The sequence below is a fragment of the Gasterosteus aculeatus genome, chromosome 18, assembly GCF_964276395.1.
Source record: "Gasterosteus aculeatus chromosome 18, fGasAcu3.hap1.1, whole genome shotgun sequence".
NCBI classification, from domain to species: domain Eukaryota; kingdom Metazoa; phylum Chordata; class Actinopteri; order Perciformes; family Gasterosteidae; genus Gasterosteus; species Gasterosteus aculeatus.
In genome coordinates, this window is record NC_135706.1 from 11,262,942 (window position 1) to 11,279,395 (window position 16,454).

Here is a 16,454-nt window from a genome sequence, read left to right on the forward strand (position 1 = left end):
GGTAAGTAGGGTGGGATGCTTGGACAAGGGTGGGAGCCCTCGGAGCTTTTCAGGACACTTTATCCCTCATGAAAGGGCAGCCGCTAAAAATAAGCCAAAAATGTTAAACCCTCAAAATGTCTTCATGGTAGAAAGAAAGTCCGTCATTTGGGTTTATGCATTCGAAACAATGTTTTATGCAACATCATATCACTTGTGTTGCGACTCCTCTTGTGGACGGAGACAGAACTGCAAACAGCTGCAGCATTAAAATGCTGCTTAACTACTTGCTTAAATCAATAATAATGAATGAACTTTATCTTAACTTTTGCTTTCTTTTCAGGAGTTTTAATAATACTCCAACATCATCGCTACAGGATGCTACTACTTCTGTCATCGCTCCACTTACTGGTTGACGACTACCTCCATACGCATTTATAGTACAAGTTCAGGTTTCTGTCTACTTGTTATTATAATAAAATCAAAATTCCTCTCGGGATCTGCACTTAAGATCAACTGATAACTGCGCTGTCGGAAATGACTTGTACATGTTCCATTCTGTTGTCATGTTTTATACCCACAACAACAACAACAGGATGACTGGAGCAGCAGTGAATCATATTATAAGCTCCTTTGCTGTCGTAACACATCCGATGCTTCTCCCCCGGCTGCGTGCCACAAGTTGTGTGTCTCTAAATACCGCTCAATGCAGGGAGGTGGCACGCAGAGAAGGCCCAAGCGGAGGAGCAGGAGGAAGGGATGGCGAGGATTTAGGGGTTTCGGCGCTCTTAAAAGCGTCTGCGTTGGGCGGGGAACAGAGGAACCGTTGTATCTGCAGGAGCTTAGAAGAGCCGAGCCTGTGGCTGCTACTGTCTCAGAGGGTAAGAACTCCGGGCTTGAGGGGCACCTGTTGTGGGTTCTTGCCCTTGACACAGCTCTCCGGTCTGCGGGACGTTGGGGTGCAGCTTGGTCTCATTCTGACCCAGACTTGAACTCCCTTCACAGCTGTCGCTGCTGCACACAGCTCCTCCACACTCCTCTGGCACAGAAAATAGCACTGGGCGCTTCGAGGAGGGGGAAGGAATGACTGAGTGAAAACAAACATGACGCTCTGAAAATCAATGTGTTTTTCACTTTACATGAAGAGGACCCTTTTTCTGCTGTTTTCTAACATATTGCATTAGGTGCAGTTACTCTTACGATTAAGTAGGCATTCCTTTTTTCAGTGTTTTTATAGTTTTCTTAATTCTGAAGCACAGAGCACGTGTAGTATATCGTTATTTCCTACCCATCCATTACATTATTTATCAATCTATCAGCATAAGCAGAAAGGCAAGTGAGTCTCTTACAGTCGGTTTACAAGTTCCTTCTTTTGGTTTAGCGCGCAGCGCCATCTGCTGTTCAGCAGGTGTAATTACATCAATACGACAACAGTAAAGTTAAGACGCCTGAAAATAGGGACAACGTCTTTTTTAAACGAGCTGCAGATGATATACAAAGTGTGGTATTGTTGAAATCAGGTTGCCAAGTGTTTGCCATGTTGATTAAAGTTGGGTTTTTTTTTTACTTTTGTGCATTTTTCTACTAGCAATATTTTACTCGTGTGACCGAGCCAAACAAAGTGACACGAAACGTAATTCTATTTTTTCTTTTTTTGTTTAAATCTCGCGGGGAAGGAAGGGCGCAGTCGGGCGCCATATTCCTTGTTTATGAGATCTATGGAATAAGGAAGTGAGCCCACCTGAAGGCGCACTTGCACAGGTGAGGGAGTGGCCACCTGCTCGCTGTCGGGTCCGGACCGTCTGCGAGGAATAACACCTTCTGTCCAGCTACTGTCCCCCGAAGGGATCCAAACACAACCAGGTAAGACCAACTCCGATAGACGCGTGTGTTTATTACAGCGGAGGGATTTACAAATTACAACTTACAACACGAACGAGAAAAGAAATATAGACCCGGATTTATGCCAGTAAACGGTCCTCAACGTCGAGGTCGCTCGTGTAAGTGGCCACACTTTTTCTTAACCACAAAAATTACATTTCCACCTTTGGTGGGACCATTTAAAATGTCAAACTTGACTTTGGAAGCTTGCGTAATTAACGGTATTGCTCAAAACGGCTTAAAGTGAACACCCAGCTGCCATTTTAAGCGAGACCTTTATCAAAGCAAGTCCGTGCAGGTGGAGAAGCAGCCAGCCGCATTCCAGGGCCCGAGGTCATGACGGTGCAGTGTGCAGACCCCCACCTGTAGTAAGCAGGCCTGTCTGTGGAATACCTGCCTGTGTTGACAAGTATCTGTACCAGGAAACCAGGCTTCGCTGTAACTATTGCACGTGTCTGTTTATTCAGAACCCGTCCGGATGGAATGGATCATTAATTCAGTGGTGTATGCGAGTCAGGACGGATTTTACCTATAAAGACGCAGCACAGAGAGGCTGAATTTGTATGGGAACTACATACCGTTATTACATGTAGTTCCCATACAAATTCAGCCTCTATATATAAAAACAAATGTGGAGATTATAAAAAACAAGAGCAAATAGTTTACAGGTGAAGCCTGGGAACTGAGATCCAAAAACAAAATCAGTACAATCAGAATGAAATGGAGCTTGTAAATTAAGTTAATCAATTAATAAAATGTTGTTAAATACTAAAAAATGTACATCACGCTATCCCAAAAATCCAAAGTGACGTCTATGAAACATTTTTATTATGATAGGAGATGTTCACTTCAATAGTTTGTTCACTATCAAAATAGCTGCACAATATTTTTTTCTTTCGATCCACTATCGATCGAGTCATCTCTTCAGCTGCTGTGGAATTCCCTCCCTCCTTTTCCGACCTGTCACCCTGAATCGGTCGCTGTCACCCCCCTCCTTGGTACTGTGCGTGTTTACCCAAACAAACAACAGTTACGTTAAGAATGGTCGTACCGATGCTACAACCTTGACAAACGTCCCGGTGCTGAAAATTTATATATCCGTTGTGGGACGTGTGCGGCGTTGAAAGAGTTACTTCACTCCACCTTGGTTTCAGTTTGCGGTAGAAATCTCCCTCTTGTTGCCATAACAACTCAAGTGCCAGCATGACGGTGTGTGAGGGAAGACAACCACACGTCGTTCCTGGAAAGTGACGCTTTTTGTCCTCTTGGAAATATTTGAGGGTTGTTTAACAACTCATCGAGGAAAGGACCGTGTGGTCATCGGGGATTATAGATATATTTTCTTTTATTTATTCTATTTTCCAAAGAAAGGATGGACAATCTAAGCCCGGCTTCATATCTACCTGAGTGAGATCAGGAAAGCGGCGTTTCACAAGGATGGACGCATTAAAAAGAGAAGAGTCCTTTGTTTATTATCATTCGTGTGTGAACAGTACCTCAGTTTTGGCGCGATAAATAAAGCGTCCTTTTCTGATATCATTCTTAAATGAGGCAATGGTATTTAATGAAAAATGTCTAAAAGTCAAGGGAAAATACAGGAATTAGCAAACAAATACAAAATCAAATACTCAAAAGTATTATTTAAATCCATTCATATCTGATTAAATAACATTTGACTACAACTTTTAATGCCAGACCGTGATCCATGTTTATCAAAACTTGAGGAATTACACTTAAAAAAAATTATAATAACATGTATCCGTCTGAGCCATAACACATTATTTATTTGTGTCTCCACTAGAAAATTACCAATGTAATTGATATATATGTATATGTTTTTACATGAGGGTGAAATAATAGTAAATTGTCATTGGAAATGTATCTTCCAATCCAACTGAGCGGTCTGAGTTTGAGTGATAAAATTGAAACTGGAGAGAAATCGCGCACACTTATTACCTGAAGTTAACCGTAGGTCACAAGGTCACAGCGCCTTTCACAACTAGTCCAAAGCTTCACCATTCATCACTCACATGCAATTGTGACGGAGCAATTTGTGGCAATCTGCTCACCGGTAGTTTCTTCCAACGTGAACAGAGGAATGTATTTGATTTGTCAGGCCTCCCACACCCAGGTGATGGTGCACACTCTTCTTGTCTCTCTTTCCCTTTCTCATTTAACGCACACGAAAACACCCCCACCCACACACACACACACACACACACACACACACACACCCTCAGCTCTGCTGGGGAATTTGTGGCCTCAGGCTATCCAAACACAACCTCGTCCAACGCCGAGGAACCAACGCAGCTCCGGCTCCCTCGCAAGCGGACTTGACGGCGCCGAGCTCCGTTCGTGAGAAAACAGCATTTGTTATGACACTTTTTCCACCGGACACGACTGCGAGGTGGGTGACTCGACGGGGCGATCCGCTCTCCCGGCCGCGTGCGGGCGCCTGCGCGCCATCGGGGACGTTTGATTGACAGGGCAGAGTATCGCTGGATACGAGAGGCTTATGTCTGGGTGCTCAGCGGCTCTCGACGGGTTTTCCTGATCGCTTTGTGCGACGCGTCAGTTGGTTTGCCGCCTTCCTGTTTGCCGGATGTCACCTGGAGTTCAATCAAACCGTGTTCAGGGGTTCAGCTTTTTCCACCTGACAAGGTTATTCTTTGTCCAGGTGTGTAGTTTTCCCCCTCATCATGTTTGTTTAAAGCTAAGAATTCACAGATGTTATCGTTGGCTTGGTGGTATTTCTTCGAGGTGTGTGTTAAAGAAAAAAACACTCTTCTTATCCAAGCGTTAGATAAGCAGATTTGATGCCTGTGTGGTAAATGTCTGGTTGAAGCTAGCCGCTTGTTAGCATAGCCTAGCACAAAGACTGGAAACCAGGGGAAACAGCTAGCCTAAAGCTGTCCAACAAAACATGTCCACCCAAAGTGTAAAATAAATCACTGCGCTCGACCCAGAAATCCCCTGTACGTGTTTAACTAACAAGACACATCATAGTAAATAGTGAGCTTTAGATGTGACTGTAGGCAGATTATTAGTGCTGCAAGAATGAGTCTTGAAACCTGGAAATGAGTCAGCATTTCTTTGTGAAGTTCATGCTGAACAAAACACGTGTCATAATTTTTCCCCTTATATGAATCTCCTAAAATAATTTTCTCTGTTTGTGAAAAGCCAGTGCGATGCCGTCTTTCGGGTCGGCCTACAAAAATACATAATCTCTACAGCACTCAATCTTCACCCTCGGGGAGAGTTTGCTGTTTCCACTGTTTCCAGTCTATATGCTCTCAACATCTTAACATGGAACCGTTGATCTTCATCTTCAGTCTTAAGGCAAGTGCTCCTCAAAATGTGAAACGATTCCATCCCAGAAGGTCGGATACTCTGCTTCCCTCCAACATTGAGATGTTTTTCTACCTCACATTCTTGCATGAAGCACAAAATCCACGCAGGTTGCATCACAACACCCGGTTAAGGATTAGCACACCAGTTAGTCATCGTGCTGTTTGGTTTCCGACAGATTTAGGCGTTGTTCCGCTTTACCACATTGTCCCTGGTCTGTAGACATGCAGTGTAATTAAAAACACTGCATATTTAATGCAATCTACAGTTAAATCTGGTGAGAAGATGGAATCTTTTCCAGTTTTCTTTTCCGATCGTCAGATCAGTCTCCACACTGCCACCGCGTTTCGTTATCAATCGCTCAAGCCCTCACTTGCAAAGACGGGTCAGGCAGGAATGTAACCAGCAGATCTTGGAATCAGATGAGGTGAGTCATGGACACCAAATGGCGCAAGAACACAGGCTGGAAATTTCAGCCTGACTACTGCTATGATGAAGCACTTAACCGTGTCGGCCACACCGTCTTATAAGGAACAGCTCGTCCTTTTCCTTCACTTCAGGGTTGAAGATTGCAACCTCCCTAATGTCTCAATACTCTTATTTTAAAGTCAGGATTCCATTGTTCTTCCTTTGTCTAAAAGGTCATGATATGACGGTGCCGACCCACTTGTGAGAATGTACGAGGTGATGTCCGGTGACACCCTCTCCTGGAAGGTGCCCAGTCCAAGAAAAAGCAGCTCGGGGTCCAGCCACGAGTCGGCCTTCACTGGAGACGGGGGGCCAGTCAAGATCCTCAAAGTGTGCTTCTGCACCAACAACAACCTGGGCAAGAACTTCAAGCTGGTTAAATGTGACAGCTCCTGGCAAATTAGGGTGAGAGTAAAACACGTAAAGACACGGGGAAGGGTCAGCGCGTTTACAACGCCGTGGTGAAGATGGGGTATTTTAATTTGCCACATATTTTTTCACTTTTAGAGTTGACGAAGTGCAATTAAAAGAAAGGGATGACTAGAAGATTTTTCATATGAATAAACATTCAAAGATCCCGATCCGGTCTCCTTCAGGCCATCATCCGTTCCATCCTGATCTGCGGTCGACTGGGGCCGAACATCGGGCACGCCGGATGCTACGGCCTCCTGCTGAAGCACCTGAAGTCAGAGGAGCTTCACTGGCTGCATCCGGATCTGACCGTCGGGGAGGTGGAGCAGCGCTACGAGAGCCATCACGTGGAGGCTGAGTGGAGGTTCACATTCATCACCCGGACGTTTCGTGTCCCATTTGATCTTTTTGAAACCAGCGTGCAAAACTTTATCGGTTCTAAAGAGTTGTGAGTTTCCTTTTTTTATTTTTTTCGCAGGTACGACCTTCGTATAAGATACGTTCCTGTCAATTTCTTGAAGAAATTCCAGGATGACAGATCCACGTTAGTGTTTTTTTACCAACAGGTAACGATCTTCAGTGTATTTTATTTTTTTTTACTTTGGTTTAATGGAAGGGGATTTTTTCACACTGTGTATTAGAGCAACTGTCATTGTAATGACGCTTTCCTTCACGCGTAAACCGTCTGTCATCACCAACTTTCCGCCTAAAGGAGTAAATGGCCTCGGTGCCGTCGGCCGGTGTCGTCAATATAAAAAACGCCTGTGTTGGCATTTTTTATTAACTTTGTTTTTTATTGCAAGAGTCAGGTTCTGCCGTAGTATTTGTTGTTATACGTGAATTCTCTTTTTGAATCTGCGCCAGGTGCGTAGTGATTACATGCAGAGTTACGCCTCTAAGGTCAGTGACGGGATGGCGCTGCTGCTCGGCTGTTTGGAGATCCGGTGAGTCTCCGCACTGCTCTCACTCTTTTGCTTTTTCTCTTTTATAATTTGTGTGATTTAAATGCACAGATTGGAAGAAGTCGGTTAAACGTTTTGTTGAGAATGTGAGCTTTGATATTAGTGGCTAGTGTTAATAATAGAAGATGTCCATGTTATGCCGTAAAGTGATTAAGTACATTTGGTTGGTGTTGAAATTCATGAGTTGCTGAGAGGTCTTCTTGTTTCAGGAGGTTCTACAAAGACATGAATGCAAAAGGTCTTGAGAAGAAGTCCAACTTTGAGCTGCTAGAGTAAGTTTTTGCTTCCATTGTTCTTGTAAGTGTAGTTTTGGTGACATAGTTTCACTTATTACTCTGGATGGATTGCTTGTGAGCCTTTTGGATTAATGAAATCCTTTTTAAATCCCCACTGGATAGCGTTGCCACACCTCGTAGCAGTTTGACTACCTTTGTTTGATCATTTCAAAGAGGACATTCGGGACACAAGGTTTTAACCTGTTAAAGCAGTGCGATTTATTTTTTTATTCTCACTATTTTTCTGAATTTCCCTTCACAAATAAAGAAAAGAGGTCGGCTTGGACCTCTTCTTTCCTCAACAGCTGATTAACAGCATGAAGGTAAACAATCCAAACTTTAAAACCACCAATGCGACATCCTGCTCGTACAAATAAGGATACTTTTTTAAATTTCCCTGCTTGTGATCCAGTCAAAGCAGCTACGGAAGTTGATCCAGCAGACGTTCCAACAGTACGCAACCCTCAAGGAGGAAGACTGCATGATCAGGTTTTTTGAGACCCTCAAAGAGTTTATCAACTACGATGAAGAGGTTTTCCCGTGTGAACTTGTGGTGAGTCGCCCCCCCCCCCCCAATCCAACGGTTGTCGTGGCGACGCCTCCGGACCCTCAATCCCTCCTTTACCGCGTTGATGTTACCAACATTTAACCGGGCTCACTTGTCAACAGCAAGGTTGGAGTCTGGCAGTGGAGCTGGTCATCGGTGGGAGGGGGATTCGCCAACGCACACAGAAGAATTCAGCGGTAAGCACGAAGATTTAGGTATTACCTTCAGAGGGCCTCGACCTTTCATCGTATATTACCTTGGGTTGTGTTGTGTATTAAACCTGCTTTGCTTTGGCTCCGGTAAGTCGTAGCCGGAGGCATTATGTTTGCCGGCTCGAGTGAATTCCTTCAAATTTAGCACAAAAAAACAGTTTTTCAGGCCATGAAATCAAGAATTCACACGCTGATGGGGAAACAGCTAACCTTGCTCTGTCCAAAGGAAACAAAATCCTCTATGCCTCACTAATTAACAGTGAGTTCTTAATAAATGAATTAGCAGGCTGTTCATTCAGTCCGCCTGGATGTTTCGGCTCTTGACATATTTATGCACAGAAACGTGTCTCTTGCCATCACTATATTACATCTAATATGAACATGAAATCAGTCCCACCACAATTTCACTCATTGCATTCCTCTCTTTTGTGCCTCAGCCGGTTTTTCTAGCCGACTTCAAACAGATCAAGAAAATCCAATGCTTATCTCAGAGCGATGGGAAGGCTCTCCTGGACCTCAGCGTGGAGGGAGCCAGACAGGTGAGCACCACCACCCCTTTGTACAGTACCAGCAAAAGTAAACAAATCCACGGTGGAAACCACCTGCGCAGGACATTCGTCCGCCGCTCAAATTGTCCCCTTGTCTCGTCTCTGCTAGCGGCTGTCGATCAACGTGGCGACGGTCCCCATGGCGGAGAACATGATGGACCTCATCGACGGCTACTGCCGCTTGGAGAAAGACACGGACGAAAGCGTCATCCACCGGCCAAACGCAGGTGTTTATGACTCATTGGCCCCCCCTTGGAGGGGACGGGGGGGGACGTGCTGTGTTGTATTACACGTTAATTCTCACAACTCATTTCTATCCCAGATGCCAACGCGCGGTGTGCTCTGCCAGAGATTCCTACGGAGTGAGTGGCCCATTCGTTCTGGCTCTTGTAATGAGAGATTGGAGTTGCTGGAAGTCGGAGTCATTGATGAGAAATGCTGTTTTTATTGATTCATTCTGTCTTTCTGTGTTTTTCTCTGAAGCAAAAGAGACTCCGGCTCGGTCAGGAACAGTATGGGTGAGCTGACAGTTTTCATTCAACTCCATTTATAATGCAATACTTTTTTATCTTGCGAAGACAAATTGCAGCATATTGATCCTTTGTGGTTTCAGGGTCGGATATCTATTGTGAGATTCTCGATGAAAGGCCGACCTCAGGTCCGTTTTTTTTTAAGTTTGCACTCACGTCGTTTGCAGAATGATTAATGTGTGAACTGACTTTTCAACTTCAATACATTTAAAACTTTTCTTTAGTTGTTAAGTATGGAATCGACCGGAATGACATCGTCCTCGGCCGAATACTTGGTTCAGGTTTTTTCGGGGAAGTCTACGACGGAGTTTACAAAAAAGATGTAAGTATATTGATACTAACAGAAAAAAAAGGATTTAAAAACTGGTATTAAACTAAAACATGGTCCCAAAGTTGAAAATGTTCATTTCATGTGCATCAGAATTAAAAAATGATGATGATTTTTTTTAAAACAGAGTGGCGAGCGGATTAACGTGGCAGTGAAGACCTGCAAAGACTGCTCACCCGACGTGATGGAGAAGTTCATGAGCGAAGCGGGTAATTTGAAAACAAACCACATTTTAAGGGTATTACGTTTAACAACAATGACAAACACTTTTGCGTTTACTTGCCAGTAATCATGAAGAACCTCAACCATCAGCACATTGTCAAACTCATCGGAATCATCGAGGACGATCCCGTGTGGATCGTCATGGAGCTTTATCAGTACGGAGAGGTTTGTGTCAAGCTTAACGTCACCCTTTCCATGTGAGTGGGCAACTGAACCGGTGTCCAGTTCCCGAAAGAAGAAGAAGAAGAAGCGGGACAAACGTTGTGTATTTGAATGCACTGTTTGCATTTGCAGCTCGGGAACTACCTGACAGAGAACAAGAATAAGCTGACCAACATTACTCTGGTGCTGTTCAGCCTGCAGATCTGCAAAGCTCTCGTCTACCTCGCAGGGGCCAACGTGGTCCACAGGTGAGGGGCTCCTTTTACTGTCCTCCAGGAGACGTCTGTCCTTGTCCTTTGTTCGTCCCGTATTTATTGATCTAACAGGAGACATTGAGTAAGTAAATTGAAACCTGGGCCTTTTAAGACTCTATGCAGAAAAACATGGGCATCGTGTGAGAGTGTAACCGTCCTTTCTGTTAGGGGACAAGTCACGCTGACCAGCTAATCCAAGCTGAGCCTGCGTGGAGGGATAATGTCTCCGCCAAAACTCCCGTTAGTGTGTAATAAATGAGGTCTTTTGTTAGTTCTCTAGAGAGCGAGAGAGGAGGCACAGCCTGTAATGTTCACGAGTTGCAGCTTGTTCTTGAAATAACTGGATGTGTGTGATTGGCTGCACAGTGTCCATTAACGGGGACGGTGAAGAAAATGCAAGTTGACAGTCGATAGTTATTAAAAAACAACGACAACCTGTAACTGCATCTGAATGTAGATGTTACGACAACGGAAAAACAACTTTTTTTATTGAAACTTGACATATTTTTGCCAAGACATACCATTACCGAAGGGGGACGTTAGCTGACAGAAGAGCGTGTTTCTGCAGGATGTTATCAACAGCCTTCGGCAGCAGAGCAGCCACTCTGGATTCAATCTCCCGTGAAGAAAAATACAGACAAAGGAAATGACTTTCTGGGTGGAAGATTCCTTTTGTATTTTTTCCTGCAATTATGGCAGCGCGGCAGTTGTCAAATTCAGGTCAACCAGAGCACGGCCATTTAATGAACATTGCTTGTATTATCTGCATTTTTATAATCTCCATCTGTGCTCAAACCTTAATTTTCTGTTTTGTTGTGCTCATGTTTCAGAGACATCGCTGTGCGGAACATCTTAGTCGCCAGTGCAGACTGTGTGAAGCTCGGAGACTTCGGTCTGTCGAGATACATCGAGCATGAGGAATACTACAAAGGTAAGAGACGACTGTTGTACCTAATTGTCTAAATATACAGTACATCTTTGAAAGAATAGACGGACAAATGAAGAGGGAACTAATCAAATAATGTAGTTGCCAAATTTGAAAAAAACCCACGTTTTTTTTATGTTGACCACATAACAACAACGTGTCCCGTCGTTCTTTGCAGCGTCTATTACTCGGTTGCCGATCAAGTGGATGGCTCCGGAATCCATCAACTTCAGACGTTTCACCACCGCTAGTGATGTCTGGATGTTTGGTGAGCTTGTGATACTCTTGACTACACAAAGTACACCACCTTCACTCAAAATGCACCAGCCAGCCGCTAAAATGACTTGAACTGATTTGAGAGACTTGTGTGGGCAATAGTTATGAGTATAAATCAAACTGTCTGCCATTAACATCTTAGATCTGGCTCTTTGTGTGTATTACTGTTCTTAAATGTCAGCAACAGAAATAGGAAATTGGCATATTTTGACCTTTGATGATTTGTTTCAACTCGAAAAGGGCAAAAGCAAACGAAGAAGAACATTACTGCACTTATTCATTCGTATTGATGTTGCAATTATACTGGCTTACATTATCCCCTAAAGCAAAATGTTTTCTCAAATAGAGCAAAACTTTTTTGAAAAGGTCGGTTCAAAATTTCAAGCAGAAATAATTTTACCGTATATACATGATTAAGTGTAATGCACTTGAAAGTGATTGATTCTGTGGATTATCTTCAGCACAATGCTGTTTGAAAAAGGTTTAATTGTGCATGGTAAATAATAAGAAGAAACATAATAATAGGAAGATGCACAGAATAACAATTGAATGTATCTATTTTGTCCTCTTCCTTTGTTTATCCACAATTACAATGAGGCTGAAGTGCTTCTCATGGTATTCATGGTAAAAAAAGAAAGCGGTTGCTGGTTCCGCTGTCGGCTTTGTTTTGCTGCGCTCTTGATCCTTTTGGTTGAAAAGCACCTCAGAATAAGCGCATGTCTAATAACGTTCTGTTTCTGCGTGTTGGCGCCGCTCGGCAGCCGTGTGCATGTGGGAGATAATGAGTTGTGGGCAGCAGCCGTTCTTCTGGCTGGAGAACCGAGACGTGATCAACCAGCTGGAGCAGGGAATCAGGCTGCCGAAGCCAGACAACTGCCCCCCTGCCCTCTACTCACTGATGACGCGCTGCTGGTCCTACGATCCCAGTGAGAGGCCCAACTTCACCGAGCTCGTGGTGAAGATCAGGTACGATGTTTTTTTTAAAAAGCTCTCATTGGACCATTTATTACAGTAGGTTGAATCTACACGGGTGGCCTCTCTGTATTAATTTCTAATCACTTTTCTACTTCCAAACGTTGTGTGTGTTTGCAGCCTTTGCAAACACGCACAAATAGTTTTAATATAAGACGCTCAATATATTGATTTGATCCGTTTTCTAATTGTAAAACCTGAAATGGGAGAATGGGAGTGTGCAATAAAAGCCTCTCTCCTCTCTGAAGGCTGCATATATAGTAACTTGTCTAAAATCTGTCAGTGATGTCCACAATATGGAGAAGGAGCAGGAAGTGGAGAGAGAGAGGGATAGAGCGCGCTCCACCAAAATATTTGACCCCAAGTTCAACTTCAACGAGCCTCCTCCCAAGGTACGGATCCCTGTCAAATTCCCGCACTGAGATGTGAAAAAAAGATACATTCAAATGTTTTTTTATTCACATCTGGAATGTTTCCCGCAGCCTTCCAGAATGAAACCGGGCCGCTTCGGGAACACGCTCAGTATTGGACTACACATTCAGGTATTGCAGCGTGACCACCCTTCACCATGGCGGCCTTCACTTCTAAAACCCCGAAAGTGACGTAGCATGTGTCCGTGCAGCTGAAGGAGACTCTGTGTGCCAGCTCGCCTGACCTGGCCAGCCCGTGTGACTACCAGTCTCCCGTCGACTCCATGGGCGCGCTCGCGTTGCCGGCCATCAGGTCCCCTCGGCGCCGCAGCTTCGGGGTGAAAAGACTCTTTGTCTAAAAAGCGTTACATTGGAAGTCACGTGCGCTGAAGTCAACAACAAAGGCAATTCGTTAACCCCCCGTTGTCCTCGTGTCCCTCTCCCGTCTAATCCCGCCCACTTCAGGAGGGCGAGTTTTCCCGAGTGGAAGCGAACGTCACGGAGGACGCCACGCGCCTCTGGCAGGAGGAGCGGCAGCAGATGCAGAACACCCTGCGCCGGCAGAAGGAGCAGATGATGGAGGACAAGAAGTGGCTGGCGAAGGAGGAGAGACTCCTGGTGGGAAGCAGGGCGTCGTTAGCCTTTGTCAACCCCCTCCCTGTGCCCCCGTGCCCCCCCGCCCAGCTCACCGTGGCCCTGGAGGCCGCGTGGAGCGAGGCCCCGTTAAACAATAGCGAGCCGCTCGTGCGCTCTCGGCGCCTTGATTTGAGCGTTTCCCTGGCAACGGTTGCAAAGGGGGGGTCCATGTCCGTGTTGCATGAAATGAACCTGCCTGTTCTTTTGCAGGACCCCATGGGAGCAGAGGAGGCTGCCGGCACAGCGGTGGGTGCACGCCGACACGCGCTTGATGACTAAATGTTTTTTGGCATCGCATTGTGTATCACATTTGTGGGCCCAGTTTGAACTCAACGTATTATTGGTCCCATTAGCGAGCAAATAGTCAGCATGACGCCGTTTGTGTGGTCCGCATGGTATTTCAAGCCGAGCGGAATGGAGTGCAGTAATGATTGTAATGTATTTTTTAATGGTTCTAGATTATGATTGGTGCGTTTTTTTATCAATTGCAGCATTTGTACTTTAAACGCGAGTTTAAAGACTAGATGTCAACAAATAGCAACATTAACAAATCTTCTTGTTCTGTTTCTGACATCTTATGATTAGATATACAGATTTAATTAGTTAATTTACGGTCTTGTTATCTTTTTGGACCTTAAGTCATCAACAGAAACCAATATTTGGCAATATTTTCTTTTTATTTACAGATTTACTGTACATAAACATTATTTTAAAGATATTAGACATCCATTTAAATAATCTTGAAGGGCGGCAGATACAGAAATTGATTTTGTAATATGTGACATTTTCTCGTCCTCATGAGATTAATCTTCTTTTCTTTTTAGTCCCCTGAAGGTGATGCAGAACATTGTAAGTGCTTAAAAGGAATAATAATTCTGTCGTTCTGAGCACTTTCTTGTCTCTGAGCCCTCCTGTCTCTCATCTTTCTGACGTGTAGCAGCCCCAGATAAGCCCCCGAGGCTCACGGCACAGGTGATTTATACTCTTAATAATAACATATAAGTCAATTGTTTCATTAGATCGTATTAGTTTTTAAATAGAGACGAGGGCGAATGTTTTAATCATTAAAGCGCATTATTTCCTCCTGCTAAGCCGACGCCCACAGCTGAGCTGGACCGCTCCGAGGACAAGGTGTACCAGAACGTCATGGATCTGGTCAAAGTCGTCGTCCAGCTCAAGAATGACATCACTGAGGTGCCGCCGGAGAAATACATCACCGTCGTCCAGGTACGCCGGAGCGATTTTTAACAGCCCGCCGCTACATGAGAAGCGGATCGATGGTGTTTGTGCCTTGTGGCGGAAAAACAAACTCGAGTCATTGCGCTGATTCATTTCCTGCATCGATCTCTTCCCAGTCTGTGGGGATGGCTTTACGACATCTGATCCGCAGCGTGGATGACATACTGCCCACCTTACACGAGTCAGTCAGGACCGAGGTGCAGTATATTTTCTGCAGCGTGTTTGCTGTCTTTTTTTTATCATCTCTTTATTGATTTTTTTTCTTCTTCTTTTCCTCCTTAACCGTTCTTGCTGTTTGTCCCAGAAACAGAAAGTGACAGAACTCCTCTTCAAAAACAAAGCAGCAAAGAGGAAATGACTGTTTTTAGTTTTGTCATATTACAACAGTTTCCTTTTACAAACTGAAACTCCAGCAGCCAAATGATATTCAGCAATCAGTGGTTTTATTATTTTGCCCCTCTGCTTTTCCCACTGTGACGCGTTCAATCGGCCTCCATGACAAAAGAGCAGCGCTGCCATCTGTGATGTTTGTTTACCGTCCCCACGCAGATCGAAGGCACCCAGAAGCTGCTGAACAAAGACATGGCGGAGCTGATCAGCAAAATGCGGCTGGCCCAGCAGAATTCCATCACCTCTCTGAAGGAAGATTGTAAAAAGCAGATGTTGACCGCGGCACACAACCTGGCCATGGACAGTAAGAACATGTTGGACGCTGTGGACCAAGCCAGAGTCCGGGCCAACTTGGCGAAGCCGGTGGCCCCCTAGTGGAGACAGCAAGCGCTTCTTTTCAGCTTCAGGCCCGTGACGCACGTCTGTCAGTAAGAAATAACATTTGCACAAATTTGAGCATTTCTGACGTCATCAAACTGCTTAAGTTGAGACATGGTTGCAAACGTGTTGTCTCCTCCTTCGGAAATGAAAGTAACAAACGTTACAGACGTGGATGATACATTTCCCTGCAGGTGAGATCGCCGCATCTCGTTTTATCAGTAATAAGTGTAATAAGTGTTGAATGAACTACGCCACAGTCTTATAAGCTTGAGTTTACACAACAAGGCTGTGAAGGTAGACCAGTCGGCATGATGACATTTTGTAGTCTCATCTATCTTCCTTTTTTAGCTTCAGAATTCCCAAAGGCTATTCGCTGACAATCTCGTACCGCAGGACATTAAAATATCAAAAAGCATTTCTATCCACAAACCACAAAAGCCATTCAAAGAACCCACTGACCCTCAAGTACAAAAGTGCTGCTAACGCTTTCCTGCAGCTCTGCATGACTCAACATTTATCTGGATGGATAAGTCCTGAACTCCAGTTTTAAGTTGTACAACTGTGGATATGGACAACAAGAAAAAAAAGTGCATGTACTTAACAAGGTAGTATGTATACTGAAAATAATGGTCGATTAGCATCATATTTACGATGCATTCATTTCATGATGACTTCATGTAATGGTCACTGTTCTCATTTTTGATTTATTAACTTGATTATCTGTGCAGGAATTGAATTGTTCCCTTAAGTATAAGCAAATTGTTTTTCACAGCAGAGAAAAACGGAACAATAACGGGATCTAAACTTAAACATGAGTAAAGGGTCTAGTTTTTCACACCTAAGTGAAATGTTGACATTATTCAACCAAATGGTTTAAAGAACATTCAACTGTTCAGTGTTTTATATACGTAGTAGATATCTCAAGTGTGAGACTAGTGTCCATGTCCATTTCTAGCAAGTAAATCATGTGATCTAAAAATAAATATGACATATGCTTCTCGACATGCCTGTTCATTGAAACGTCTTGCTGTTGAATATTTAAACCTATATGTTCTGCGTTCAGCAAGGACAGCTCGCTGGTCATTGTCCCACTCAATA

The 16,454-nt window shown here is 44.2% G+C and overlaps 1 protein-coding gene across 2 annotated transcripts; it reads left to right on the forward strand.

Moving 5' to 3' along the window:
* The first annotated feature begins 684 nt into the window (after window positions 1-684).
* ptk2bb (protein tyrosine kinase 2 beta, b) lies at window positions 685-16,356 on the forward strand. 2 transcript variants are annotated; one of them, XM_040160672.2, is made up of 32 exons: window positions 685-860; window positions 1,656-1,842; window positions 5,850-6,081; window positions 6,273-6,451; window positions 6,566-6,653; window positions 6,952-7,031; window positions 7,259-7,321; window positions 7,593-7,647; window positions 7,737-7,877; window positions 7,994-8,068; window positions 8,521-8,622; window positions 8,741-8,858; window positions 8,954-8,993; window positions 9,115-9,149; window positions 9,245-9,289; window positions 9,386-9,483; window positions 9,617-9,698; window positions 9,776-9,876; window positions 10,006-10,121; window positions 10,958-11,058; window positions 11,231-11,320; window positions 12,090-12,294; window positions 12,584-12,692; window positions 12,783-12,842; window positions 12,923-13,048; window positions 13,176-13,328; window positions 13,557-13,592; window positions 14,171-14,195; window positions 14,284-14,318; window positions 14,439-14,573; window positions 14,702-14,782; window positions 15,135-16,356. In XM_040160672.2, the coding sequence occupies exons 3-32, from the start codon at window positions 5,884-5,886 to the stop codon at window positions 15,348-15,350; spliced, it is 2,988 nt and encodes a 995-aa protein (XP_040016606.2). In that variant the 5' UTR covers window positions 685-860; window positions 1,656-1,842; window positions 5,850-5,883; the 3' UTR covers window positions 15,351-16,356. The 2 variants fall into 2 exon arrangements, with proteins under 2 accessions (XP_040016606.2, XP_040016607.2); XM_040160673.2 differs by lacking the exons at window positions 685-860; window positions 1,656-1,842 and adding an exon at window positions 4,146-4,267.
* Window positions 16,357-16,454: the final 98 nt, after the last annotated feature.

Coding starts and splice junctions, on each gene's coding strand:
- ptk2bb (XM_040160672.2), top strand. CDS start 5,884: ATGTACGAGGTGATGTCCGGTGACACCCTCTCCTGGAAGGTGCCCAGT. Junction 12,843..12,922: donor GTATTGGACTACACATTCAG/GTATTGCAGCGT, acceptor GTGTCCGTGCAG/CTGAAGGAGACTCTGTGTGC. Junction 13,049..13,175: donor CTCGGCGCCGCAGCTTCGGG/GTGAAAAGACTC, acceptor CGCCCACTTCAG/GAGGGCGAGTTTTCCCGAGT.